The sequence below is a fragment of the Paramormyrops kingsleyae genome, chromosome 1 (assembly GCF_048594095.1).
Source record: "Paramormyrops kingsleyae isolate MSU_618 chromosome 1, PKINGS_0.4, whole genome shotgun sequence".
In the NCBI taxonomy this organism is placed as follows: domain Eukaryota; kingdom Metazoa; phylum Chordata; class Actinopteri; order Osteoglossiformes; family Mormyridae; genus Paramormyrops; species Paramormyrops kingsleyae.
This window is the reverse complement of record NC_132797.1, coordinates 2927318-2955241: the sequence shown is the minus strand read 5'-3', so window position 1 is coordinate 2955241 and position 27924 is coordinate 2927318. Positions and strand designations below refer to the sequence as shown.

General features: G+C 49.4%; 1 protein-coding gene across 2 annotated transcripts; it reads left to right on the top strand.

Annotated features, from left to right (window-relative positions):
- The first annotated feature begins 175 nt into the window (after window positions 1–175).
- On the top strand, window positions 176–27924 carry LOC111851237 (lysine (K)-specific demethylase 7Ab). 2 transcript variants are annotated; one of them, XM_023825956.2, is made up of 20 exons: window positions 176–341; window positions 13293–13378; window positions 13670–13787; window positions 14004–14164; window positions 16142–16283; window positions 16635–16821; window positions 17167–17329; window positions 18877–18964; window positions 20965–21071; window positions 21160–21251; window positions 21411–21497; window positions 21698–21913; window positions 22034–22158; window positions 22314–22477; window positions 23372–23463; window positions 23560–23717; window positions 23963–24105; window positions 24187–24257; window positions 24407–24575; window positions 24861–27924. In XM_023825956.2, exons 1-20 carry the CDS (start codon window positions 244–246, stop codon window positions 24947–24949), a joined length of 2556 nt encoding a protein of 851 aa, XP_023681724.2. In that variant the 5' UTR covers window positions 176–243; the 3' UTR covers window positions 24950–27924. The 2 variants fall into 2 exon arrangements, with proteins under 2 accessions (XP_023681724.2, XP_023681723.2); XM_023825955.2 differs by having other exon boundaries at window positions 23557–23717.

Below are 27924 nucleotides of genomic sequence, written 5' to 3'. Positions count from 1 at the left end.
AAGGTTTTTATTTACTGGAAGCAGATTAAAAACAGCATTTTTGTATGGTCAGATTTCTTGGATATGATCTGATTAAATGAAAAAGAAAAAACATTGTAACGATTGACGTCAAAACCGGGACCAGGCTGAAAGGTGCTGGCAGGCGCTTCGTGCCTACTCGGATTTTCCCTCGGGTCTTTCCGTGACTGTTTGAGGGAAGCCCCTCCCCGCTCCGTTTCGGCGTTGTTTGGGGACAGAAGGAAGATGGCGGCGGTCCCGCTGTACTGTGTCTGCCGGCAGCCGTACGATGTGAGCCGGTTCATGATCGAATGCGACATTTGTAAGGACTGGTTCCATGGCAGGTACGAAGTCAATCTATCATCCACCGACTTGTGCGGAAATACCATAAGGCTCTGGCCCCGGGGTCGTTTAAGGGGTGTTTAAAAACTCGGGCTTGCGCGATGTCAGTTGCGATTTGTAGGTAAAGGATCTGCATGTGCCTTTATTGTCATTCTGACACTTTGCTAACTTAATATTACTGCGTGTTGCCTGTGATGTGACGGTCCTTCACTGTCCGCCTGGTTAGCCGAAGTCGCTTGGCCGTCGGTTTTCAAGCCCCGAGTCGCTCTCTATTTAAGTTTATCCGCAGTCCGGCTTGGCATGCAAAGCTCGGATTTAGCTGTGAGCAGCTAAGCTATCATCTGAAATATGTAGCTAGCAGGGTGAGCTTTTGATTTTTACACGTAAAAGCTGCTGAAAAGTAAAGCAGCCCTCTTGCTTTATTTCGGATCTGGGGTGCTTCTTAGAGCTCCGTGCCGGGAAGTTATTGATTTCTGCCAGTGAATAGTTTACAGGACCTGAGATCGATGGTCAGCCTCGCGGAGGTCTGGATGATAGGGTGCTGCAAGCTGCTTTCTAAGCCAGATTTCGTACTTCAACATGCCGGTTTATCCGTGCTGCTGTCTCTCGTTTGTCCGTTTTTGGTGCAGCTTGGGAGATCGTTAGCGTCGGTGTCGGAGCGCCGGGATTTACGCCCATTCTGAGGAGCATCGGGAAGTATCTGGCAACCAGTGTGCATTTTATGGGCAAACATCTGCTTTTACCCTAATCTAAACTGGGAAAACCGAGTTATACAGTAGAGCCGTTTGAAATGCCCGGTTTTTATAAGTGCGGCTGTGATCGTTAAAGGTACAAAGCTTTCAGAACCGTACGTCAAAAATTTCGATGAAGTTGTTCAATGAGCGATGTAATGTTAGTGGCTGATTTTTACTGTGCTGTTTAAAATATGCATCTGTGCAAAAGGGTGGGTAATACTACCCGTCACTCGTGTAAAAACGACCCTGCTGTTATCCGCGTATTCAGTTAACACATATTTGAGAACTGCAAAGTTATATTTAGTTATTTTACAAGCCGGGATACGGTTTAATGGTAGTGTGAGGTGTCAGTTCGCCGTGTCTTTCAATGGGGATTAACGGGGAACTAAACAAAGAAGTGTCGGTGCAATTTGCGATATAGGGCATCGTTATAGTTGCTCGCTCTCATCTTTTGTCCCTTTAAGATTTTGAGAGTAGCTGAAGTTAAGCCAGACCAATCGCTTATATAATAAATCATACAAGAGGGGAAAATCGTGTGATAACGGTGGTCGGGCCTTCTGATTGACAGTCGAGGTTGGACATTTAAATACCCCCCTTTTAACAACAATAATAGGCACATGGTGGGAGCCCCCTAGCGGCGGCATAGAGATCGGCCTTTTAAAGAGACACGCACGTGCTATACGTGAGCAGCACTGCCTTCTCCTCTAATCCGTCATTCATCGATTTCTGAACTGTTAATGACGCTTAATTGGCACGTTAATTGAAACAGCGTAACCGGACCACGTGTTATAAGTGTGATTTTGCGGGAAGAATGTTACGTGTATGTTACGCGTACTAATGCGAATGCTGACTATTTGAATTTTTTAAGAAATTGAATATATCAACTAATTTAGTCCATTTAGATCAGTGTCTTAGTTACTAGTAACGTGTTGTCACACACTTGAAATCTGAGATTTCTTCAGTTGATTGTATAAAGCACAATTAAGATCAGCGTGCATTACGGATTTGGAAAAGACAGCTCTCATGATATTTTCTCCTGACTAATGTGTGTTCCTTTGTCTACCAGTAGGTAACACATGTCATTATTATTTAAGATTTGGTAATCGTTGTGTTTGACGATAACCAGGCTTAACTTTGATTCTTTTGCTGAATATACAGTAGGGTGGGGTGAAAAAAATCTAAATTTCCAATAGCAATTTCCAATAGTGCGGAAAAGTTGTCGCTGGACCTCGTTATTAAACGTGCAAAATATCTTTGAAATAGGTTAATATTTTCAGGTTCCTCAAGGCGATCGAAGTTTTCACCTGTCACATCAATGGGCAATATACACGATCCATTATCTATACTCATCGGTGTTGTGTTTGTGCTCTTTCACAACATGATAATCACTACAAAATACCAACGTTCAGGTAACGCAGATTTTTACTGGGTATCAACCATACACATAAATTACATCGTCCCGCGGCTCTATGTGCGTTACAATTAATCACCTTACATATTTTTTTGTAATGTTGTTCCTGTATTACCATTTTATTGTTTCTTACTATGTGACGTTTTAGTTTGCTATTGTACTGTGTTGAGATCTACAGAAGTTACTTGTGCATGTGAGTGCTTTCTCTTGCCAGTGAACGTTACATACTGGAATGCAGAACCTTGCAGTGTTGAAACTGGTGTGTTTGACATGAATGTTTTGGCATTCATCGGTGTAGTGTTTGTGCACTTTCGCAACATGATAATCACAACAAAATACTAACATTCAGGTAACACAGATTTTTACTGGGTATCAGCCATACACATACATTACATCGTTCTGCCGCTCTACGTGCATTACGATTAATCACCTGTCACATCAATGCGCAGATCCACGCTACGTATCATCCATATCATAACGCAATGTAAAATTGTTCCTCAGTGCCACCAAAATGAAAAGTATTAAGCATGACAGTCAAAATGGTTAGGTACACTATATTACCAAAAATATTGGGACATCTGAATTCAATGATTTAGAGGGGTGTCCCAATATTTTTGGTAAGACCCAGATGGATAAAGCGGTATAGATAATGGATAGTGTATATTGCCAGTATCTCAGTGTAAGCATGGTCCTGTGGTATAGATAATGGATAGTGTATATTGCGCATTGATGTGACAGGTGAAAACTTTGATCGCGTTGCGAAACCTGAAAATATTAACCTATTTCAAAGATATTTTGCACGTTTAATAACGAGGTCCAGTGACAACTTTTCCGCACTATTGGAAATTGCTATTGGAATTTTTTATTTTTTTCACCTCACCCTACTATATAGCGTGATATCGAAGTCTTGGGGGCAACTACCAAAGGGAACAAATTTAAGATTCCTTCATCCTGACATTTCAGACGTTGCAGGAGATATATTTGCAGAAATGAAATAACATTCACTATTTAGTTGTGGGTGGCGTTTCAGTAAGGTTTTGTGTGATTGAATGCATTTTATAAAACAGCAGAATGATCTTCAGGCTGGATTCTGTCGCCATTGGAGCATTGAATTGCTTTACTGTGCTAAGTGGATCTTAAGGTAATTAGTTCCACCTGTTCCTTGGGACTGATTAACCTTTTCAAAAATCTGACCTTAGAGGAACGTCTGCAGTGACTGGCCTAGTTCAGAAGCCGTGTCCGAGATTTTCGAAAGAGAACGTGGCATGTTTGGTATCCCTGGTGTGTTTTGATTTGGCATTCATCCAAACTTTGAGGGACCTTGCTGCTGTGATGTTTACTCTGCGATCGATCATGTGAGATGGAACTAGGTAACTGAGACATGTTCCCGCAGTGTCACGCCTGCAGATGTATGGGCTCTTCTCTGGAGCAGATCACTAATGGTTGTCTTGCTTCTTGTGCTGAACAAAGCCATGGTTCTGTGTCCTGGTCTACAGTACTCTCTGTACCTTTTATATGTCTGGCTCCACAGTAAGTGCTTGGAAGCATTATGTTTTGTGCTGTAACAGCAAAAGTCTTATGTAAGTTTGTCGTACTGCCAAGAACCCAGTGTGAGAAATTAAAATGTGCAAGCCAGGATCGTAATAGCGTGCTAAGCCTGAGGCTGTGGAAAGTACAGCTCTCTGGCCTATAGAAAATGTCAGGTCACGGTGCGTTAGACGCCGGCATTGTGGGGACGTCCCTCAAGCGGCTTATCAGCATCTTAAAGAGACAGTATTAGTGCCAAACTGAAATCAGTCATTTTGAAATGATGGTATGAATTATTAATTATGATAAAGTATCAGCCAATGCTATGTCTCTACACTGGCTTCTACAGCTTTTTAGATAATCAAGACAATTAACCTCATCAGATCATCTGGGCTGAGCATGACCACCAGATAAAAGTAATTGTAAATCATTGTCTTATTAATGCATAGATGTTTAACCAATTATGAAAAATATTTTAACCAGTAGGGAAAATGGGTAATACGTCCTTGGAATGCCATGCCTATAAGAATCTACGAACACATTCATAACACAAGGCATTCATAAAGCTTTATAAACATGGCAATAAAGAGTACAAAGCCAAAACATTTCCAGACGCCTCTCCTGCTACAGTCAATATCAGTTAAGTGCAGTGGTGCAAGCGGCAGAATCGATTTCATGAAAAATGTCTATTGAAAATGTTTCAAACACAATAGAATTGATACTTTTGACAATGGTAGTCTGTGTGTGTGTGTAGTTTGCGGTCTGCATTCTCGGCTTAATCAGAGAGGTTGTCATCTCCAGTATAAGACAGTATCTTGGGTTGTGAGCAGTGAGTGAGCCTGATGGCAATGTGGGCGTCCAGAGTTACACAGCAGCCTGTCGACACCCCTGCGGTTTTCGCTCAGTGTTGCACTGTAAGCTGGGTCCCTGTAACCCCGTTGCAGGACTCGTTTCCTCAACTGTAAAGTGACACATTCTGTCCTCATTATGAGTTTTCAGGCTCTGTCAGATTGCTGCTGTCCCACCAATGAGGCGACTAGGTAACAAAGAACCCTTCAGTGATATTCCCTGACCCTCAGTTCCATCAGTTAATCTCATGAGGAGGTCTGTCTTGCTCTGTTCAATGAGCGCTTTTGTGAAAACATCTTTTTTCCACAGGGCCATTCTCAATAGTATGAGCCCTGAATTAGTCTGCAGACCCTTTCAAGTCAACCGTCATTTGCGATTGTTGTGGTTTTAGTTGCAGAGAGACTTGTTCCTGCAAGCGCCGCATACCTTTGCAAGAATCTTCAGTCCCCGTTAATTTCTAGGTGATCTATCTCTCTCCAGAGGGTTTTTTCAGGGGAAGTGGATGAGCATCATGCAGTAGCAAGAAAAACGATTGGTACACAGGAGTGATTTGAAATGCTCCATCAATCAAAGCTGATCCATTTTAGGATGGAGTAGATCTGGGTGTCGTGTTTGTTTTGGCTTGGTTCTTTGTGTCAGAACCCGATGAATCGGGAGGTGAGCTTGTGGTCAAGAAGGAACCTGATATCCCACTGTCTGCAAGTCTCTGTTTAGTTGCCTCAGGCAGATTTAACTTGAGCTTGACTGTTGCTATAGAAAACAAAAGAGTGCTCTGCATGTTCTTGAGGGGGCAGCTTGGCCGCTCTCTGGGTAGCTTTGCCACCTGACACATCCAAAGCCTGGACCGGAGCCCACAGCTATGTTTGTGTGGGGTTTCTCCTGGGGTTTCTCAGTAATCACCAAATGGTGAGTTTGCGCGGTCATTTGTGTGTGCAGGTGCATTTCACTGCTCTCTATTTGGTGTGGCTACTGGAAAGGGGGGGATTGGATGGTTATCTGCTGTCGGGCTTTAAAATGCAGTGCGCCTCCCCGATGTATCGTCTAAGGGTGCAGCTTGGCGGAGGGGGTGGGGCTGGGGTCTGAACAGAGAAATTCACCCACACGGCTACCAGTGTGTGCTGTTGTCATGGAGACCTTTTGTTGAACCACCTCCTAAGGTAAACCTCAACTCTGAACGGTCTCATCACACCCTCCCTGCTGGAACACACAGCACTCTTTGGATGGAATAGCTGCGGTTAAGTGTCTTTCAGAAGGTCTCGAAGTAGTAGATCAGGTAGGGACAGGTGTGTGCGATCTTTGAGATCTGATTTGGGATGCCCCCACCTCTGTTATCTTCAATACCATCAGAAACGCCTGGATTCCCTTTCTGGGTGTTTCTGAAGAGCCCTGGGTTCACCATCTCTGGTAGTAGCTCTTTCACAGCTCAAGGCATTTGACTAATGAATAATTCCACTTAACAAAGGCAGCTGAAAGATGCAGCAGAGCAGTGGCCGTGTTAGGGGGGCATAGCTGAGGAGAGAGTGGCATTTCGCCCTGCTCTCTGCTCTTTCTAGACTGGTGCTTCATTATTTTCCCCTCCTGGTGTTTGTCTTGGTAGGAGGTCTCCATTGTTTGTTTAAGAGTTGCCTTTTGATGAACGCACACTTTGAAGAAAATTAAGTGCTTACCGTATGAAAGAACTCCGACTGGCCTTTTTCGGACTTCATTATGCGGACCGTATGAAGGGAAGGCTTACTCTGCTCTTTTCAACGAGTCTAAATTGCAAAGGCGCTGGTCCCAAAGAGCCTTTGCAGGCAGAGGAGACCTCACGATCATTAGAGACTGTAATGACCTCTTCTGCATTTGTCTGAAATATAGATCAATGCAGTGAACTAGTTTACTGGGAATAGAATGATGGAAAGTAATGAGAAGTACTGTACTGAAATCGCTGTGCCCAAGCCCTGGGGCAGCGGGAGGCAGGGCGGAGCTCCTGAGATCTGAGCAGCGTTTCCGAGGCAGCTCCTGGACAGCAAGGTAGATGTGTGGGTGGGAATGTAAAGGAGACCTGGGAAAAACTCAGGTCGGTGTGATTCCTGCCACATCTGTGAGTATCTCCCTTAAAACGTGGGGGCTCTTTTCAGTCCAGTGGTTGTTTTTTTCCCTCCTCTTTCCTGCAAGTTAAACTCGTTCTCCAAAAATAAGAATGCCACTTGGACCTTCTTGGGCTTCATCATCAGATGTAGAGACTCTCTAAATGTAGGAGTATCTCACTCGTGTCCAAGGGCTGGAAGCATTTCTACCAATCAGCTGTTAATGACCAAGGAGGCGCGTTTGTCCCGCTTTTTGCCCAGACTGTAGGGTGGGAGTGTAATGATGTCCTTCACCCTGGCGCTCCTGCTCCTCCTTGCTCCTGTGGGCCTCCATCTGTACACAACACCCTTGGTACCAATTTGACCGTTTTCTCAGAACACGAGTTCCTCACCTGCCAACTCAAAATGGCTGTATACAGCACCATGCCATCCTGTCTGTGAATCAGATCTGTTAGTGTATGGGGAGACAGTGCAGCTAGGAATGCATTTATCCAAAGTGACACAGGCCTACATTTCAGAGAGCAAGGTCGGCCAGTCCCTGTAGCAAGGGTCAAGGCTTCAGCGGTGAAGTCGCTCAGCCAACCCAAGGATGCAAACCAGCGACCTTCCAATCACAGGCATAGCGTCCTAACCTACTAAACCACACCTCCTCCCTCCCCCAGGAGCAATTCCTCAACAAACAGAAGCTTGTTCTGGTCTTTCCCTCGGAATTAGATATCCTGTCGGGCTTCCTGTACGCATTCCCCATTGTTTCATTTGTGAGAAAGTCTCACGCCAAGACGTCAGTCGCCCCTTGAAGAAGACAGCTGGCTTCTTTGAGACTATCCTCCTGGAGAAGCGCTTGAATGGACTTCATTGGCCCTAGATGACAAGTGCAGAGCACGCCCAATACAGGCTTCCTGTGGTCTGGACCCGGAAAGGCATCTGCACGTGCTCTTTGTCCTGATCCACGGTTACGGCGTGCCTGCTATCCCAAAGGCTACTGGCTTCCTGCTGAGCTGATGCTCTTGGCTGTATTTACTGCCTTCCCCCTCTTCCGGGAACCACACTCAGATCAAAGCTGATAACGCCCCCCCCTGGAATTCCACCTCCCTCTTCCCAAGCTGTCCCTTCCTTGAGAAAAGGCAGTTCTGTTTGCCTTTGCAGAAATCCACCCCCCCTCCCCAAGTAGCACCCTGGGCCATGTGCCTCTTCTCTTTTGCTAACACGCCACCCACTCTCGAGTGGAGGAGACACCGCGGCCTTTGATGCAGGCAGCCCTATCGTGGGTGTGGCGGGGGCAGCGGGGGCGGCGGGCGCACAGTGGGGTCCTCAGCTCGCCTTCTTACCGCTCCCCAAGCCAGGCCTGGAGCCAGGCCTGCCGTCAAACCGCAGCTGCAGAGGGCTACCCACCGGCGCAGCAAGCAGCTGAGGTGGCCCACTTTCACACAACTGTTTGATGCCTCGACTTCTTGCAGAAACACGAGTTCGTCTTCTGCTGTTTTTCCATTCACTTTGGCTGCCAAGTTCACCTCCCTGTGCGCACTGCGTCAGCTGCGTTTAGCTCTCTAAATCAGTGTTTCTCAATCCCATCCTCTAGCCGGTCCACATTCTCACTCTTTCCCGGCTCCTAGCCAATCAAGAACACTGAGTAGTTGGTACTGTTGGACTGGGAGCTGGGAAGGTGGAAAAACCTGGACTGTCTGAGGTCCTTGACAATCATTGATCCTCAAGATTGTGCAAAACAGTCACAGGCCATTCTCTGGAGCTCAGGATTAGTAGAACCTTCCGGGTTGTGTTTGCTTCTCATCGTCATGCCGAAGGCTTCCGACAAGTGCTTGTGACGCCAGGGTCATATAAAACTATGAGTACAGCGGAGAAAAAGTAAGGCATGTATTCAAAGGACAGCGGTCTAAAAAACAAACAGCAAACCTTTTAACACTAATAACGTAACTCAAAGGATCCTTTCAGGCAGTGTGCTGTAGGGTTTATTAAAGCATTATTAGTATTGAATTTTGATTGATTGAACCCAATATTTATAGAATGATCACCTGACACCAGAGCCGGAGCGACAGAGACAGCTGGGTCCCTGAGCCCGGTCGCACATTGCGGGGACCGGTCTGCCGTAATCGTGTTTTTGTTTCTCACAAAAGCGAAAATAAAGCACTTGTGTTCATTAAATTCTTCTGTTGATGTTAATTTAGACTTCATGCTGAAATAATGTTAATAATGCTTTTTATTACAATTACTTCAATGTGAAGTCTAAATGAATTGTGTTAAGTGTTATAGGATGTTGTCGTATACCCTAAAAGGTCATAGCAAATGGTGAAAATGAGTTTTGTTTCCTGCGGTTAGCGAACAGTGTATGTTTTTAAATGAAGCCTATTTCACTCTGTCCCAGAACTTGCAGAACAGAAATGTGTGATATTGTTTTGGTAGCCAAAGGGTTTTTTTTTGAAGTCCAGGATTCTGCTGAAATGACGGGAGGAGGAGTATATTTTCTGAGAGTGCTTTTGAGATTGATGTTAGAAGCCCCATACCAGGTGTTCAGTGGTGGCGTTCAGTGGTGTTGGGCGATGTTAGGGCCTCTGGGGGCCCAGAGCAAAACTCCATGGGGCCATTCAACTCCCCCCCCCCCCCCCCCCCGACAGGGGTACCATCAGTCATTCAGTCTAAATTAATATCAACAAAGACAGTTTGATAAACAAGTCCTTTATTTTCACTTTTCGGTGCTTTGTGGATCGGGTGGCGGCCAAGGGAGGCCCTGGCGGTCCGATCCCCGGCTGACAAAACTGGCTTTCGGGACATGGAATGTCACCTCTCTGGTGGGGAAGGAGCCTGAGCTTGTGCGGGAGGTTGAGAGGTATCGACTAGATATAGTCGGGCTCACCTCAACGCATGGCTTGGGTTCTGGAACCAATCTCCTGGAGAGGGGCTGGACGCTCTTTTACTCTGGAGTTGCGGCGGGTGAGCGACGCCGGGCTGGGGTGGGGCTATTAGTGGCCCCGCAGCTCGGTGCATTAACAACGGAGTTTACCCCGGTGAACGAGAGGGCTGTCTCTCTGCGCCTTCGGGTCGGGGATAGGTCTCTGACTGTCATCTGCGCTTATGCGCCGAATGTCAGTTCGGAGTACCCGACCTTCTTGGATTCCCTTAGCGGTATGCTATTTGGCGTGCCGCGGGGGGATTCCGTTGTTTTGCTGGGGGACTTCAACGCTCACGTGGGCAATGACAGTGTAACCTGGAAGGGGATGATTGGGAGGAACGGCCTCCCTGATCTGAACCCGAGTGGTGTTCTGTTATTGGACTTCTGTGCAATGCATGGTTTGTCCATAACGAACACCATGTTCGAGCATAAGGGTGTCCATAAGTGGACATGGTACGAACATGCCCGGGGCTACAGGTCGATGATCGATTTTATAATCGTATCGTCTGATCTGCAGCCTTCCGTCTTGGACACTCGGGTAAAGAGAGGGGCAGAGCTGTCAACTGATCACCACCTGGTGATGAGTTGGCTCAGGTGGCAGGGGAGGAAGCCGGTCAGACCTGGTAGACCCAAGCGCATAGTGAGGGTATGCTGGGAACGTCTGGCAGAGGCTCCTGTTCACTGGAGCTTTAACTCGTGCCTCCGGCAGAATTCCAACTGCATGCCGGGGGAGGTTGGGGACATTGAGTCTGAATGGACCCTGTTCCGGACCTCCATTGTGGAAGCGGCCGTACGGAGCTGTGGCTGCAGGGTGGTCGGTGCCAGTCGTGGCAGTAACCCCCGTACCCGATGGTGGACACCAGAGGTGAGGGGGACCGTGAAGCTGAAGAAGGAGGCTTACCGGGAATTATTAGCCCGGGGGTCTCCGGAGGCAGCTGACGGGTACCGGCAGGCCAGGCGGAACGCAGCTCGGGCGGTTGCAGATGCAAAAACCCGGGCGTGGGAGGAGTTCGGTGAGGCCATGGAAAGTGACTTTCGGTCGGCTTCAAAAAGGTTCTGGCAAACCATCCGGAGTATCAGGAGGGGGAAGCAGCTCCTGGTTCCTACTATTTATAGTGGGGGGGGGGGGCTGTTGACCTCACCTGGGGACATCACCCGGAGGTGGAAGGAGTACTTTGAGGACCTCCTCAACCCTGCCTCAAATACATCTACGCACACTGCCTTTGAGACATCTGAGGGCACAGAGCCCGAGGGTGCTGGGGGGGGCTTGCCCATCACTGGGGCTGAGGTGGCCACGGTGGTTAAACAGCTCCGTGGTGGCCGGGCCCCGGGGGTGGACGAGATCCGCCCGGAGTACCTGAAGGCTCTGGATGTTGTGGGGCTGTCGTGGCTGACACGCCTTCTCAACAGTGCGTGGAGGTCAGGAACAGTGCCGCTGGATTGGCAGACCGGGGTGGTGGTCCCCTTATTTAAGAAGGAGGACCGGAGGGTGTGTTCCAACTACAGGGGGATCACACTTCTCAGCCTCCCTGGGAAAGTCTATTCCGGGGTACTGGAGAGGAGGGTGAGATCGATAGTCGAATCTTGGATTCAGGAGGAACAATGCGGTTTTTGTCTTGGTTGTGGAACACTGGACCAGCTTTATACCCTTGCAAGGGTACTGGAGGGGGCCTGGGAGTTTGCCTATCCAGTCTACATGTGTTTTGTGGATTTGGAAAAGGCTTACGACCGGGTTCCCCGAGGTGCTCTGTGGGGGGTGCTTCGAGAGTATGGGGTCTGGGGTCCGCTGTTGTGGGCGATCCGGTCCCTGTACGAACGGAGCAGAAGCTTGGTCCGCATTGCCGGCAATAAGTCGGACGTGTTCCCGGTGCGTGTTGGGCTCCGCCAGGGCTGCCCTTTGTCATCGGTCCTGTTTATAATATTTATGGACAGGATTTCTAGGCGCAGCCAAGGTGTCGAGGGTGTCCAGTTTGGTGACCTCAGGATTGCCTCGCTGCTTTTTGCAGACGATGTAGTCCTGTTGGCTTCATCTGCTGGGGATCTCCAGCATGCACTGGGGCGGTTCGCAGCCGAGTGCGAAGCGGCAGGGATGAGGATTAGCACCTCCAAGTCCGAGACCATGGTTCTCAGCCGGAAACGGGTGGTTTGCCCTCTTGGGGTTGGGGAAGACGTACTGCCTCAAGTGGAGGAGTTTAAGTATCTCGGGGTCTTGTTCACGAGTGAGGGTAGGCGAGATCGGGAGCTGGATAGGCGAATCGGAGCGGCGTCTGCAGTTCTGCAGGCGCTTAACCGGTCCGTCGTGGCTAAGAAAGAACTGAGCCAAAAAGCCAAGCTCTCGATCTATTGGTCCATCTTTGTTCCTACCCTCACCTATGATCATGAGCTATGGGTAATGAATGAAAGAATGAGATCACGAATACAGGCGGCCGAAATGAGGTTTCTCCGCAGGGTGTCTGGGCTCTCCCTTAGGGATAGGGTGAGAAGTTTGGATATCCGGGAGGGCCTCAGAGTAGAACCACTGCTTCTTCACGTCGAAAGGAGCCAGTTGAGGTGGTTTGGACATCTGGTGCGGATGCCTCCTGGGCGGCTACCCGGAGAGGTTTTCCGTGCATGTGCTACAGGGAGGAGGCCCCGGGGCAGGCCCAGGACTCGCTGGAGGGATTATATCTCTCGGCTGGCCTGGGAACGCCTCGGTGTCCCCCCCGAGCAGCTGGTGGAGGTAGCTGGGGAGAGGGAGGTCTGGGTGCCTCTCCTGAAGCTGCTGCCCCCGCGACCCGAACCCCGGACAAGCGGCAGATGATGGATGGATGGATGGATGGTCCTTTATTTTCACTTTTGTGAGAAACAAAAACACACGATTACAGCAGACCGGTCCCCGCAATGTGTGCTGGAGCTCAGGGACCCAGCTGTCTCTGTCGCTCCGGCTCTGGTGTCAGGTGATCATTCTATAATTATTGGGTTCAATTAATCAAAATTCAGTCATTTTTTATTGAAAGTGCTGGGAAGCAGTGGTATTTCACCCCTATTTTGTTATGCATTGCTTAAAGAAATATGGATAAAAATGATAAATCAGAGCAGAGAGCTGTGGCTGGTGCCAGCCATTAATGCACAGATGTGCCTGTGCTGTCCGACCTCAGTGACATATGGACACCCCCACATCTGGCACCCAGGGCTCTTTCTCTAAGGGGGTGTTTCTCTCATGTTACTGAAGCCCCTGCTGTGGCTCCGGATCCCCATTGACTTCCCAGCGAAGGTTCCCTGCATCGAGAGATCACTGATGGAGCGCCGAGCCACTTGTCTTGGACTTGTGGAGCTGTGCATTGTCTGCCGATAAGATGATAGCACCTTAGGGACACGGTGTCTGATTTTTAACCCTGTGCTGCTCCAAATTAACTGACTGAATGCTCATTGTTTCTGGAGTTACAAAAACGGATTATTCAATAATTCTCTTCTTGCAGCTGCGTCCAAGTCGAGGAACACCAAGCAGTGGATATCGATGTCTACCACTGCCCCAACTGCGATGTCCTCCATGGGTCCTCCTTGAGTAAGTAGAGACCAGTGCGCCCCAGGCTGCTCGATGGATTGTCCCCTGTAGATTAACAGACTGTTGGTGACATGGTGAATGACAGTGAATGGAATAAGTAAAGCTGACTAGGTCTTTGTGAGGGGCTGGTTTTATGAGATCACAGGTTGGTTACCATAAACCATTAACAATCCTTCATTTGTATTCCACCCACTGCACACCCATGTCATGGGTCTGGGGGGGTGACTCTGTTGTAAGAGATACTATATAAAAGTAAATTGAACTGAATTCCTTCCCTCTTTCTGTTTCCAGTGAAGAAGCGGAGTAACTGGCACCGGCATGACTACACGGAGCCCGACGACGGCACGCGGCCGGTGCAGGCCGGCACCTCCGTGTTCGTGCACAAGCTGCAGGCTCGCACCTTTCCCAGGTACCAGCCAATGACAGCGGGGGTCCTCTGTCATGTGACAGGCGACAGCTCTCTATGGCAGGCTGTTTTATCGACCTGGCAAGTTGTTCTTCTTGATAATGTAATGATTCTCAGCAGGGAAATAAAGGTTTTTATTGATAGTCAACACCAGAGCTCGACCGCAGGTCTTTCATTTCTTCAGAGGTTCTGATTCTGTCTGTCTTGTTACCATGGCAGCGCGGATGAGATCTTCGTGCAGCTGCAGGGCAGCCAGGTGACCCAGAGGTACCTGGAGAAACATGGTTTTCACTACCCCATCATGGTGGCCAAACTGGACGGGCTGGGACTGAAGGTGCCGAGTGCGGACTTCACCGTCAGGGATGTGGAGCAGTACGTTGGTAAGTGGGGGGATCCTAGAACATTCTAGCTGTTTATACGTTTCCAAGCGGCAGCTGAAATTAGAGGTTCTCTCTGCTATAAATGGATGTGCTGAAAACTGAGAGAAGCCTCGTTTCTCTGTGGGTTTGGCGGCCGTACTAAGCTCTCCACAGCCCTGTTTAGCCGCCCCTGCTTCTTAGCGTTTATTTGCGGTGCTTATGGCTGCTGGCCTGCAGTGTTTGTGCCAGTTAACTGCTACTGGAAACTGGGACGATGAGAATTCAGCCATGGGGTTCAGCGGCTCCACCTGTTAAACCAGCATTAATTCACTGATAAAAATCATTTTGGATGGCAGTGGCCTGGTTGCCCTGTGAGTGCTTTGTGGGGGGCGTGTCCCAGATGAGGCTCCTCCCCCCCCCCCAAACTCCATGCCAAACTACAAATTACAGCTTCTTTCCCAGTGCTGAAATCAACACGGCCCTTTGTAATTAGACGCCCAGCCTGGAGGGGCGGCGGGGGGGGGGGAGTGCAGAATGGATTAGCGCCACCCTTAGGGGGCGGGGAGAAGAATCCCTAACAGGGGCCCTCAGTTAAGCCAGCAACCGCTCGGCCTATCAGCATGGCAGAAGTTGCAGGGAGGTTAATTGAGTGGGTCCCTGGTGCATTATGGGACACGGTCAGCTGTGTGGCCGTTTGTTAGCAGGCCTCGTGGCGGCCTCGTCTCGTCACTGGTCATGTTCTGCTGGAAAGGTGGGACCAGGGGTGGCTAGTGTGGGACTCGCAGATCAATGTCATCCAGGAGCAACACTACAGTTTTAACAAGTTATAGTGTACTAATTAATATGCGTTAATTTTGGGGGGAGGTAAAGAACATTTTAAAAGTGATCTTGCAGGGCCCCTGCTGTCACCTCTAAAGGATGGAGCCGATACTTAGACCTGAATCTTTAAGACATGATGATAATGTGGCTGGCCACTAGCGCCCCCTGTGGCCTGGGGCGAGGGAGACGTCTGCGGCCACAAACTCTATAGCTGGCAAAACGCCCATCTCTCTGGCCACCTCTAGTTACGAGCCCAAGCCTGTCGCCACAGGCCAGCTGCCGGCTAATTCCCCCTCCCCCCCCCCGGTGGGATTCCCGGCCTGGCCCTGCAGTCTCGACCTGCTAGCACCCCCTCTGCACACAGCTGTTTGGTACGCCTCTTTCATGACCTCCGTGTTAAATAAACTACCTTTCTGCCCCTGCTTTTCTGCTATCAGAATCTGGGCTCAAGGTCTCGTGTTTAATCTCCAAACGAGCCGACGCTCATCGCCTTTTATCCTCAGCCGAAGAATAAGGTCATGTGGGTGTAATTAGTAATATTGGGGGGTGGAGGTCCCAGCGGGTTGCTGCTGTGGATGGGGGACTGCTCTGGAGATTTACAGCCCCGGCTTGTGTGTGGGGGGGGGGGGGGGGGTCCCAGGCATTGTGTGCAGGCTTCCTGCTCCAGCTGTTCCAGGGCTTCAGTCCCCCAGGCAGCTGGGCCTGGTGGGTGTGATCGTGCCGCCGCCCAGCCTTGACACGGCAGCTTGGCATCATGCCCCCCCCCCCCCCCGAGATGCTGGGGGAGAAGCGAGTCACTAAGCCTCTTTCTGCATTTCCTAACTGCTGGCCTGGTATTTCGATCAGCAGGAGAGAGACTGCTGTCTCTCTGCGGGGTCGTCTCTCTGCGGGGTCGCCTTTCTGTGGGGCCGCCAGCCGCTGTGCCTTTCTGTGCATCACTGTAAATTAATATTTGACTTTCTGAGCATTAAACAAGCAGAGACCTGGACTCAGATACTCCTCAGGGTAAAAAAAAACGAGGAAGTTTTTGTTCTCCATTAATAATTAAGCTACCCAAAGTTGTGGTGTTCCCACACTTCGTTATCTGTCTTTTATTTCAGAAACACGTTCAGAAAACACTGCTTGTGGACCCTACGCCCTCTATAATCAGTTTTTCTTTTAAAAACAAAACCTCTTCAGGTGGAGATAAAGTCATCGATGTCATTGACGTGGCCAGACAGGCAGACAGCAAAATAAAGCTCGGCGAGTTTGTGAAATATTTCTGCAGTCCCCATCGGCCAAAGGTGCTGAATGTCATTAGCCTGGAGTTCTCCGACACCAGGTAAGTGTGCAAATGTCCCCTCACTCCCACGTAAAAACATTCTGAGCGCTCACAGCATTGTCTGCTACACCATTACTGTGCCTTTATTCCTCTGGTATCGTTTAGTTTTGTCTTAGGAAAGACATCTGGCTCCTTTGCCCACTGCTGTAGCTGGCAGTTCTGAGCAGCTGTTCTTTTAATTTCACACTATAGAGAAGCCCAGACTGCTACTCTGGCGTGCAGTAACCACAGGGCTGCTTTACTCTCACTGAGTGTGCCGTCCCATGATGCTTTGCGAAGCTGAGCTGCACAGCTTTATGTGGCGAGTCCGGGCGGCAGTTGTGACGTAGCCTTCCTGCAACGCCCTCTCAGGATGGCAGAGCTGGTGGAGGTGCCGGACGTTGCCCAGAAGATGTCCTGGGTGGAGAACTACTGGCCCGACGACTCCTTCTTCCCCAAGCCCTTTGTGCAGAAGTACTGCCTGATGGGCGTGAAGGACAGCTACACGGACTTCCACATAGACTTCGGGGGCACGTCCGTGTGGTACCACGTACTCTGGGTGAGCAGAATTTCTCCAGCATCATTGCCTGAGGGCCTGTCAGACGGTCGTTTATTACCAGGGCTACAGCATTTAGCGTCCAGAAAAGCATCACATATTGGAGGTTCATCCCAGTACTTCCGTCTCTTTACTCTGAATAATCTGGTCACCTGTTTTCTTGAAAATGGTCCTGCTCTCACTGTGCCTGGTTGTTCACTTATGCCTAGTCGACTGCTCAACAGCTGCACGGTTTTAATCTGCTATTTGCCCAAACCTTAGGCCACTTTGGACAGAAGCGTCTGCTAAATGAATAAATGTAAATGAAGATGCATGCAATAAGTATTTGCCCCCACCCCAACTCTGCAGGGCGAAAAAATCTTTTACTTGATTGAACCGACACAAGCGAACCTTGCACTGTATGAGGAGTGGAGCTCCTCCCCCAACCAGAGCGAAGTCTTCTTCGGGGAGAAGGTGGACAAGTGCTATAAGTGTGTGGTGCAGCGGGGAACCACCCTCCTCATCCCCACAGGTGAGCACTCCTCTGACTCCGCCCCCTGACACATTCGTCCTTCCCATTGGCTGCTTGTGCTGTCAGTTAAGACCCGCCGCCATGCTGTCTGTTGAGCTCTTCTGTGACTTGATGCTTTTCGTTCCTGTTTGTGGCACAGAGTGGGAAGTTTGGGATTTCGGCTTTCGTGTTATTGCTCTGATTGGGTTTCAGAGCCTGTGCTCTCAGATTGGGCTGAAGGGGGCAGCACAGTGGCTGTTAGCCGCCTGTATACTACGGACGTCCGCTATTAGCTACAAAAAAATCCCTATAATTCACTAATAAGTTAGAATGGCTAGTGTGGATGAGGTGATGTAGTGGAGCCTTGCAGAACCTCGTTTCTGTAAAATAGATTAATGAATGTCTTTTGATTTCTTCACCCTTGTAATCCGATGGCCTGTGCTGCCTCTGACTGTAGAGGTTCTATGGTTGGACCCGAAACCTGGGACCAGGAACCCTGGCTTAGACCGTGAAGTCACCGCGAGGATGGTTACTGCACTTAAAACCAGACGTTCTTATGCTCAGATGCTCTTATGTTTCAGTCTTGAGTGATATTCAGCTGCTCGGAAGGTATTTCTGAAGAAGCATGTGAGACACCCCAGGAATGAATGTCTTTCCCTCTCTGGGAGGCTGATGGGGTTAATGAGGGCTCTGATTGGTTGAAGATTAATGCCCCGCCCAGCACCACGCCTCATTATATAAATTATCTTTTTCATATTAACTTTTTCAGCAGGAGGCCCCCTTCTGTAGGGTGAATCCTTTTGTGGCCCCCCTCCTCAAAAAAAAAATCATGACGCAAAACTGCCACGCCCAGCTCCGTACGATCCTCATGTGTGCCACACCCCCTCATTACCTCGTGTCAAGTCCTGATTGTGATCACCTGTGTCCTGTTATTTCTGGCTAGTCTTGTGTATTTAGTCCGCGTCTGAGTACGTCTCGTCAGATCATTGTATTGTACGTTAATGTCCATGCCTGCCGTATCTCCGGCTGATCTCGCCTGCTTCCCGGCTCGCCTGCCTGCCGACGCGACAAAAACATCCTCAAACTTACAATTTTACTTAATTTTAGATTTTAGATTCTGTTTGTAGTCTTTATTTCTCTGGTTTGTTAAATTTACATTTCACAAAATATAACATTGTATTTAAACAGTTTTGACAGTAAAACTAACATTGTCTGAAAAGTGCAACAAAAGTACTGAATACTGAACATTAATTTATGATGTCCATAGCAGCGTAGTGTGCTACGTAAAATTTATATTTACATTTTTTTTATACTTCTATTTTAATTTTTTTTTAAATACATTATATTTTACATAGGTTGACAAGCCTGATTTACATACAGGTAATTTTTTTTTTTTAAGATTCTACAATTTCGATGCGGCCCCCCTAGCACCATCTGGTGGCTCCCCAGGGGGCCACGGCCCCCAGTTTGAGAACCACTGGTTTAAAAGATGTGGAGGGGGGGGGGGCGACTCCCCTGAAATGGCAGAAGGTCCAACTTCTCATGCTCTCCCTGCTCTTCCCTCCCAGGCTGGATCCACGCTGTTCTTACCTCTCAGGATTGCATGGCCTTTGGGGGAAACTTCCTTCACAACCTTAACATCGGCATGCAGCTCAGGTGAGAGCGCAAGCCGTCGACTGCGCCTTCCGGCGCCTTCCAACGTCGAGCCGTGTCGGGATTCAGCCCTGCAGCCCGCTGGAACTAGCAGTCACCTTGATACATCACAAAGCTGCGATCCAGTCGATTATGATGAGCAGCCAGTGATTCCATTCCATCTTTTACTCGTTCAGCCAGGTTTTCGTTTTGCTTTCTCCCCCACTGTTGAGTCACACGGTGTAGAGACATTAATAACGGCCATAGCTGGGTTACCTGTGAGAGTCCAATCACGTTCCTGCATGAAAGATCTACCCAAGATCCCCTCAATGAGAGAAGAACATTATTAGCGATGTAGAACATTCCCTTTAGCTCCTGTCTAAGTGGGGACCACAGCCTTAAGTCTAGTTCATACTACACTTTACCGTGCGCTTTTAGTCCGCAGACAGTTGTGCACGGAAGCTTGTGTTCATACTACATTTTACCGTGCGCTTTTAGTCCGCAGACAGTTGTGCACGGAAGCTTGTGTTCATACTACACTATACCGTGCGCTTTTAGTCCGCGGACAGTTGTGCACGGAAGCTTGTGTTCATACTACACTATACCGTGCGCTTTTAGTCCGCGGACAGTTGTGCACGGAAGCTTGTGTTCATACTACACTTTACCGTGCGCTTTTAGTCCGCGGACAGTTGTGCACGGAAGCTTGTGTTCATACTACACTTTACCGTGCGCTTTTAGTCCGCGGACAGTTGTGCACGGAAGCTTGTGTTCATACTACACTTTACCGTGCGCTTTTAGTCCGCGGACAGTTGTGCACGGAAGCTTGTGTTCATACTACACTTTACCGTGCGCTTTTAGTCCGCGGACAGTTGTGCACGGAAGCTTGTGTTCATACTACACTTTACCGTGCGCTTTTAGTCCGCGGACAGTTGTGCACGGAAGCTTGTGTTCATACTACACTTTACCGTGCGCTTTTAGTCCGCGGACAGTTGTGCACGGAAGCTTGTGTTCATACTACACTTTACCGTGCGCTTTTAGTCCGCGGACAGTTGTGCACGGAAGCTTGTGTTCATACTACACTATACCGTGCGCTTTTAGTCCGCGGACAGTTGTGCACGGAAGCTTGTGTTCATACTACACTTTACCGTGCGCTTTTAGTCCGCGGACAGTTGTGCACGGAAGCTTGTGTTCATACTACACTATACCGTGCGCTTTTAGTCCGCGGACAGTTGTGCACGGAAGCTTGTGTTCATACTACATTTGGCTGTGGACCCAGATGGTCGTGGTCAGTACATGCATCCAGCAGTGATACTCCACCAGACCAGCAGAGGGCAGATGCATTGCAACAAACACAAATACAAGCAGTGTAGTCAAATGGGTAAACTTGTTATGAACGTTTTAAAGTTGTTAGGCTCGGGTGGTAATACGGCATACTGTGGTGTTTTGCAAACCAACCATCCATTTTCTGTAACCGCTTATCTTATTCAGGATGGTGGGAGTCCGGAGCCTATGGGTGCAAAGGCAGGAAATATCTCAGGATGGGGCACCAACCCATCACATGAAACACACACACAGGACACACTCACACACGCCATCCACTCACACGCCCACCTGTGGCCAAAACCGGAGTACCCAGAGGAAACCCCGTAGTGACACGGGGAGAACAAGCAAACTCCCCACACATGGAACCCTGGCGGAGACTTGAACCCTGGTCCCAGCGGTGTGAGGCGACAGTCTAAGCACTGCACCGCCATGCTGCTGTGCGTTTTGAAATCCTTATGGCAGAATGAGCCAGGACCAGCCCGCACAGCATATAGCAGATAGGGAGCAGCAGCTCACCATTTACTACTACAGCTACTACTGTCCTTCCTCTACTCGTTCGTGGTTGACTTCTGTTCCGAGTCACTGCTGCCACCTGCTGGAAACACCTAGTCAATTTTCTTGCATCTGACAATGGTCACACAGCGATGTCTATGGTTACTCCTCCCCCCCCCTTAGCCCTGCCTTACCTCTCCCCCCACCAGGTGCTACGAGATGGAGCGACGGCTAAAGACTCCAGAGCTCTTCAAGTTCCCCTACTTTGAGGCCATCTGCTGGTACGTGGCCAAAAACCTGCTGGAGACCCTTAAAGGTGAGAATAAAGGGCGTGGGGGTGAATGTGAGAGTGATACGCTGCACTCCGCTCTCAGCCCAGCCCTCATCTGCGTTGCTCTTTCCAGAATTACGGGAGGACAACTGCCAGCCTCCATCTTACCTTATGGATGGAGTGAAAGCTTTAATTACTGCACTGAGGAGCTGGATAAAGAGGGAGGTGAGAGACTGTAATACTCTGAGGCTGGAGGTCCGTGGGGTCTGCAGTCACCTGCTCTATGCAGGACCCCACCATGGAATGAGAAAGCGCAGTGAGAATGATCCTGGGGGGCAGCCTCCCTCTCCGTGATCCTCACTGTCCCCCTTTCCACCCTGCTAGGTCACAGAGCCGACCAGCGAGGTTCCCGATCACATCAGACCCAACCATCTCATTAAGGAACTGAGCAAGGAGGTGCGCTACCAGGAGGTGAGCCTCACCAGGGGTGATGTGGGGGAGCAGAGGGGCCCCTGCATCTGGATCAGGGTTGGATGGGATTGGAGGGAAGCACAGGGCCGGACTGTGGTCTTAGTCTGCTCTCCTGACGCAGACCTCTTCAGCTGAGCCGTCCCAGAGGCCAGCCGGCCGGCTCTTGACTGAACCATTTTTTTCCCCCCACGATGCCACAGGATGAGCAGGTAGGTGGCGGCTTCAAGTCAAGCAGACCTCAGGGAAGCGGCTCGTGCCCCGTGACACGCTCGATAGGAGAGCGGGGCTCTCGGGCGCGCAGGACTGCCCCGCGACTGCGGGACCACGCCGCTCCCAAGCCTCCCTCCAGCCTAGACGTCTTGGAGCTGCATACGCGGGAGGTGCTGCGGAGGTTGGAGGTGGCCCCTTTCCAGGAGGTACGCTCACTCCCTCCGCGGTCACTGGGCCACGGACAGCAGTAATAATTCTTGTAGCGGTACTGAGTGCCCTCGTCGAATCCACGAGCCTCATTGGTCAGATGCCTTCTCCCCTTGTAGGATTTTGCCATCTGCTCCAGGGTGAAGGGGAAGTTCAACAAGGCCGCCGCGGTGTCCATGGCCGCTGCCGAGAGGTGCCTGCAGAACAACCTGCGCTTGGTGATGTGTAATGGACAGATCATCAAGTAAGCTGGGGAACCACCTGCAGGCCATCTGGGGAATTACACATCTAACAGCTTGAATAATAGAAAAGCTCCAGGCAAATGGTGCACGATTGCGTACAAGTGCTTCCCAGTGAAGACGGCCGTGTTCACAGTGACCTCCGACTGTTTCTGTATAGAGATGAGAGGCGGCACGTCACAGCGAAGAGCTTAGGGGCACGGCAAAGCGAGAGGCCGCCAATCCGGCAAAATGATGGAGCCGAGATCAAGATGGAGGCCGCTGATTTGGGGCAGGAAACACCGGGCGCCGTCAGGGAGGAAGCAGAGCCTGCCTGCCTCAGTGGTGAGCCGCACGCCGTGCCGCCGTCACATGTAGCTTCGCTCATGCTTCACTTTTCAGTGTGTGTGTAGGTCTGCGCATAGTCGTGAGCGTGCACTCTTGTGTGCGTTCTGCATTTTTCCATGGATGCAGATGGTCGCGGTTAGCGCCTGTGTACAGCAGTGATACCCCGCCAGACCAGCAGAGGGCAGATGTATCGCAACAAACAGAAATACAAACATTGTAGCAAAATGGGTATATTTCTTCTGAACAGTTTTAATAGGCTTGGGCAGTATTAAATTCAGGTACAGCGTATTCTGGCAATCCTGAAATCCTTGTAACAAAATTAGCCACCACCCCCCCCAGCATGACAAATTACCCTCTGCACCTCTTGCCACAACTGCTCTTTCTTCATTGCTTCTGGTCTGTGAAAGTCAAAGCTGCCACCTACTGGAGACGCCACAGTCGGTGCACATGATCTCCACCGGAGATGAAAATCTGCCGGGTTTCTTGCCCACCGTCCGATGCAGACCCCTGACGGCGAAGTTTCCGTCACTCACCCTGTGCGCGAACCACAGACACGTGCGGAAAAGTGAAGATGGCCTTAAACTGACAGTCAACACATCTCACTTCTGACATCATTCCACTAATCAGTTTGTGATTGGACGGTGTGTGGCCCAGTGGGTTAGAGCACTGTGCTTGTCACCGGAAGGTCGCCGGTTTGAGTCCCATGGTCTATAAAGTGGTGTCACTGCTGACCTGCTTTCAGTTGTACGCCTCTTTGGACAAAAGTACCTGCTAAAAAAGTACAGCTGTAATTGGCTGCCCCCCCCCACCACCACCACCACCACAGGCATGAGAAACTCTGAGCTTTAGTGTGGCATCTAACCATTATAATACTACTGTTGTGTTGAACAGATATTTTGGAAAGCGTCAAATCAGAACTCAGGAATGAACTATCAGGACACTCGGATATTTCGGACTCCGCGTCCGAGAGCAGCTGCGCACAGGTACCCGTCCGTTCCTGTACCATGCCTTGCCCGCTGCCTGCCCCCCTTGCCCCAAAATTCAGCTGCATTTCTGCACCGCCGTGGTGTCCCCAGCAGAAGGACTCCTCTGAGGAGTCTTCAGGAAGCTCGGAGGAGGAGGAGGAGGAGCGCCGGGCAGATTCCTCACCAGGCAAGATGCGGGGTGGTTCCAGGGGCATAGCGGACCTGTACCAAGCCAGCCAGAGGATCCACCATCAAGACAAGCTTCTCAAAAGGTGAGGGAACATGCCGGAATCTTCTAGAACTGACATGTATTGTGATAGGTAGAACCGTTCCGGTGGATTAAAATTGTTTTTAATGTAAAGGTTTGCTTATGAACGTAACCAGGCATAAGTTATTTTTTAATCCAAGACTACTTTTTATAGATATACCAGAAGCGTTTAGGTTTATTTCAGTGTTAATGTCAGTTAAACCTTGATTTGGAATGTTGGTTTTGTGAATGAACTTGGTGTTTCTGCAGGGAACGTCCCACCTCACCAAGCACGGAAGAAGCCATTGAGGGCATGTTGTCCATGGCGGGTTTACTGTGCCCCAAACCTGAAGATGGGGCCACCTTGCAGGAGCCCTGGTGGTCAAGCCCAGCTCATGGCTCACCTGAGTGTGGTACGTGTGCAGCCGATCTGGAGGGTGTCTGTGTGCGCGTCTGCCCGTCTCTAACAGCTCCTCCCCCCCTCTGCTCTCCAGGCGGAGCGGAGCTCATCTCTGAAGGAGAGAGTCAGGGCGACTCTGACAGCAACTCTACCTTCAACCATCAGGTACTACTGCTGGTGCGCCCCGCTACAGTATGACCAGCTGCCCACTAGGTGGAGCCCTGTTACGATAGCTGCATCGATCGGCACCTCCGCATCACTTCCTGTTAGTGTAGTTACTGTTTTTGTTGATGTTGATATTCCTTGCGTGCCAGGATGAGCGGCGGAACCACAAGCATAGCGGAGAGTCCTGGGCGGGCGGCTCCACCCCCCTACACCAGGATGACTGTTACCAGTACACTGAGATCTCCCTGTCGCCCCCGCTGCACCCCACCAAGAGGCCCACCTGCAACCCCCCGCCCGTCAGTAACCAGGCCACGAAAGGTCAGCCTCCTCTGAGTGTAACTAGGCATCGATTAAACCAAAATGTGTTCTTTTGCTAGTCATTTATCCTGCTTTTTTTGGTTTGATGATTTTTACTACTTTGCTTAACAAGTACAGCATGACTTCTGGGACTCAAACCTACAACCCTGTGGTTACAGCATTGTGTTTTTAAACTGCTGTGCTACGGTTGCATATCTTGATGAAAGTAGGAGTTAGCATTATGTACGTGCATGTATAGGTGCCGCACCTTATTGGTTGGTCTGTTTTATTGAACTTTCCCTGCAGGTAAGCGACCCAAGAAGGGTATGGCAACCACCAAGCAGCGGCTGGGCAAGATCCTGAAGCTGAACCGACAGAGTCGCTTCTTTGTGTAGCGGAGCAGAAAGACTGCCCCCCCCACCCCCGCCCCCCTCCATCCAACCCCACCCCCTTCCAGTCTTCCCAGTCTGACTGTTACGGGTTATGTTACTATGGGATCTGGGGCTACGTGTGCAGGGAGACCGACCCCCCCCACTCGGGTCTCAGGGTGCAGCATTCCTATGCTGTTCCTTCACAAAGACGGGAAGGTGCAGGAACCTGACGCGGATTGCTTGCTGTGGAATCGCTGGGACTCCGTCTCTGACGTCACAGAGGCCACGTTGTGGGCCCAGGCAGCTTGGGGGACCAGGGAGGGGGGGCAGCTAAACCACAGAGGAAGCCTTTGGGTCTCATGGTTACCTGGGCCCCATGTGCCAAGCTGAGAGCACACTAATGACTGGAGGAGGACCCTGGTTTTACTTCCCAGTCGCTCATCCTTCGTTTTTCCCTTGTGTTCTCCCACTTCTTGGGGTCGCTCTCATCCGCTGTGCCCATCTGGCAGCGGCTGTGCCCCCCCCCTTTATTTTAAAATATAGGATTGTAGCACAACAAAGGTGCCGAGACAAACTGCTGTTTGAAATGGTGCTCAAGGTTGTATATACCTCCGTTCCCTTGACCCCCCAATCCATTCGTTCCAGCAATAACGTGGGTGAGGATGTGGACAGAACTCGTATTCCTTGGGTCTCCAGTTTTCCGGAGCCTCACAGTCCAGTACAGAGCTGTTCATTTATTCGCCATCATTACAGCTCTTCAGGGAACGTTGTTGAGGCGGCCCTGCATCGCCGTGTTCAGCTTTCACCGTGATCCCGTGCTTTTTCTGCCTGCTCTGCTCTCCAGAGCACGATCCCTCCAAATGTCTACACATATCCCTCAGACGAGCTTAGTTTGCAGCTCCTAATTGTATAATGGTTTGAAATAACTGAAACTCATTTCTACACTTTTCTTTCATACACAAAACATATTAATACCTCAAAAATACAGTGACCATCGTCAGAAATGTTCAGCATCAAGGAATGCCGATTTCTTTGTCGCCATCTATTGGAGGGAGGAAGACCTGCAGTTTGAGAATGCTGCTGTCGGCCAGAAAATATTTCTCAAAGGACAAAAAAGTTTACTGAAGCATTAAATGTACAGGGAAAAATCCCACTTAATTTATTTCATATTTCTGTTGGTATTGTTTTATGGCTTTTGAATGGTGTATTTATTATTGAAAGAATAATTGTTTTGTTTGAATGTGAAGACAACCTGTGTACAGTTTAATGCAAAGGATTGATTTTGGTTTTTTTTTTAATCAGTCCACATGATTTTGTACTCGAGCTTTTGAAGAGGAAGCTCTTTGTGTGGCTATCAGTTTGATGACACTACTGCTGGTCTTCTGGCTTTCGTGGTTTCCTTCTCAGTTGCTAAGTTGCTAGTCTCTGTTAGCTTTAGCTTTTGTACAAACTGAAAGTTTGAAGTCCCTAGTTCATGTTGCTTTGCTGACGTGCTGTACTATCTCCATCCCTGCGTCTGTGATGGGCCCTGTAGTGTTGCCGCTAATGGCTGGCTTGTGGCTTGTGGCTTGTGGACGTGTGCTGAGTATCTCCTTCTCCCTCCGTTTTTTTTGTTTTTGGTGGTCCATGACTGTTTTAGCAGAACATTCTGCTGTTTTTTTATGCTGTCGTCAACCCCCCCCCCCCAAAGATGGAGTCAGTCTCCATTACACGACAGGGCTAGGGCTCCCAGTGCATCTGAGACCTTCATCCTGTCCACACTCTTCATCACTTTATTACTATTATTACTTTTCCCCCTAAACCCTCACTTTAAGATGCCAGCAGGTTTAGTTGGCGATTTTGTGAGGCTTGTAAGTTGAAATCCCTGCTTCCCATGTTGGTTTTTTTTTTAAATACCCTCAGTGACCTCAGGTAAAAGTTTACAGCTCTTCTACTGCAAAACCTGCCATGTTTCGCGTTCTTGGGGCACCGAGCCAGTCTTTCTCAGGGACCGACGCCGCTGTCACTAGCATTAGCCGCGCTTCTCGCTCTCTCTCTCTGTGAAGGTTATCTTCAGACATTAGTTCTTGTGTGGGAATTGAAGAGCACCCTCTTGTCCTTGCCGCCAATCCGCTCGCCCCCAACCCCTGCCGATGCCTGCAGAATTTCTCCCCCCCCTCTGTTGTCGTAAACACCAGCACAGACTCGTACAGACCGTACCTCTCTGCCATCTATTGCTTTTGCCTGCTTATGCCACTTCTAGGCCCAAAGTGAGTGTGAATGGGGATTGACGTCTGCCTGCGCTCCACGATTCCGATAACAAATGAACTATTTTTATTAATCATTTAAGGAGTGCTGCAGGAAGTTGAAACGCATGTTTTTCTGTCGTGGTGACTTCTATGAAATCTGAGCGTCTGAACTTAACGCACAGGGTAACACCAACAAGAGAGGCCTTACGTGATGTCAGGACGACATCACTACCTTTAGCGTAAGTTTCCCAGGGTGCGCCGCTGGTACCTTTTCAATCATATCTGACTGGAAAGCGGAGTTCCAGGTCTCTCCCAGTCTCTACACACGACCTCCAAGTAGCCAAAAGTGCAATTTGTTTATCCAGGTGACCAACACTAGTGGAAATCTTGGCTCTAAAGTTTCTACTTTCTGGTTTTTCTGCATGTTTTTTCCTCCACTCTCTGTCAGATTGCTAAAAATTGCCACTATGTCTTTATTCTTTGGCTTTTTGTTTCCATAAAAACCACATATGATCAGGCGCCAATTGATAAATTATAATTGGCAGGGTCTGTCTTATGCAGTGCTATAAATTGTACAGTATTTGCCTATTGTATTTTTTGATAAACTTAAATTTGCAGTTTGTTTACCCAACCATTATTTCCTCCACTCATCTGTAAAAGGAAATTCCAATTATAACTTTTGTCTTGCAGTTCTTCACCGTTTCAGTGTCTTTATACACATTAATTTCTGAATTAAAAATGCTTGTAAATATTAAAATAGTTCTAACAGTT

Excerpts from the sequence above, each read along its gene's own strand:
- LOC111851237 (XM_023825955.2), top strand. The coding sequence starts at position 244 with ATGGCGGCGGTCCCGCTGTACTGTGTCTGCCGGCAGCCGTACGATGTG. Across the intron at positions 342-13,292 it reads AAGGACTGGTTCCATGGCAG|CTGCGTCCAAGTCGAGGAAC; the intron begins GTACGAAGTCAA and ends CTCTTCTTGCAG. Across the intron at positions 17,330-18,876 it reads CACCCTCCTCATCCCCACAG|GCTGGATCCACGCTGTTCTT; the intron begins GTGAGCACTCCT and ends CTTCCCTCCCAG.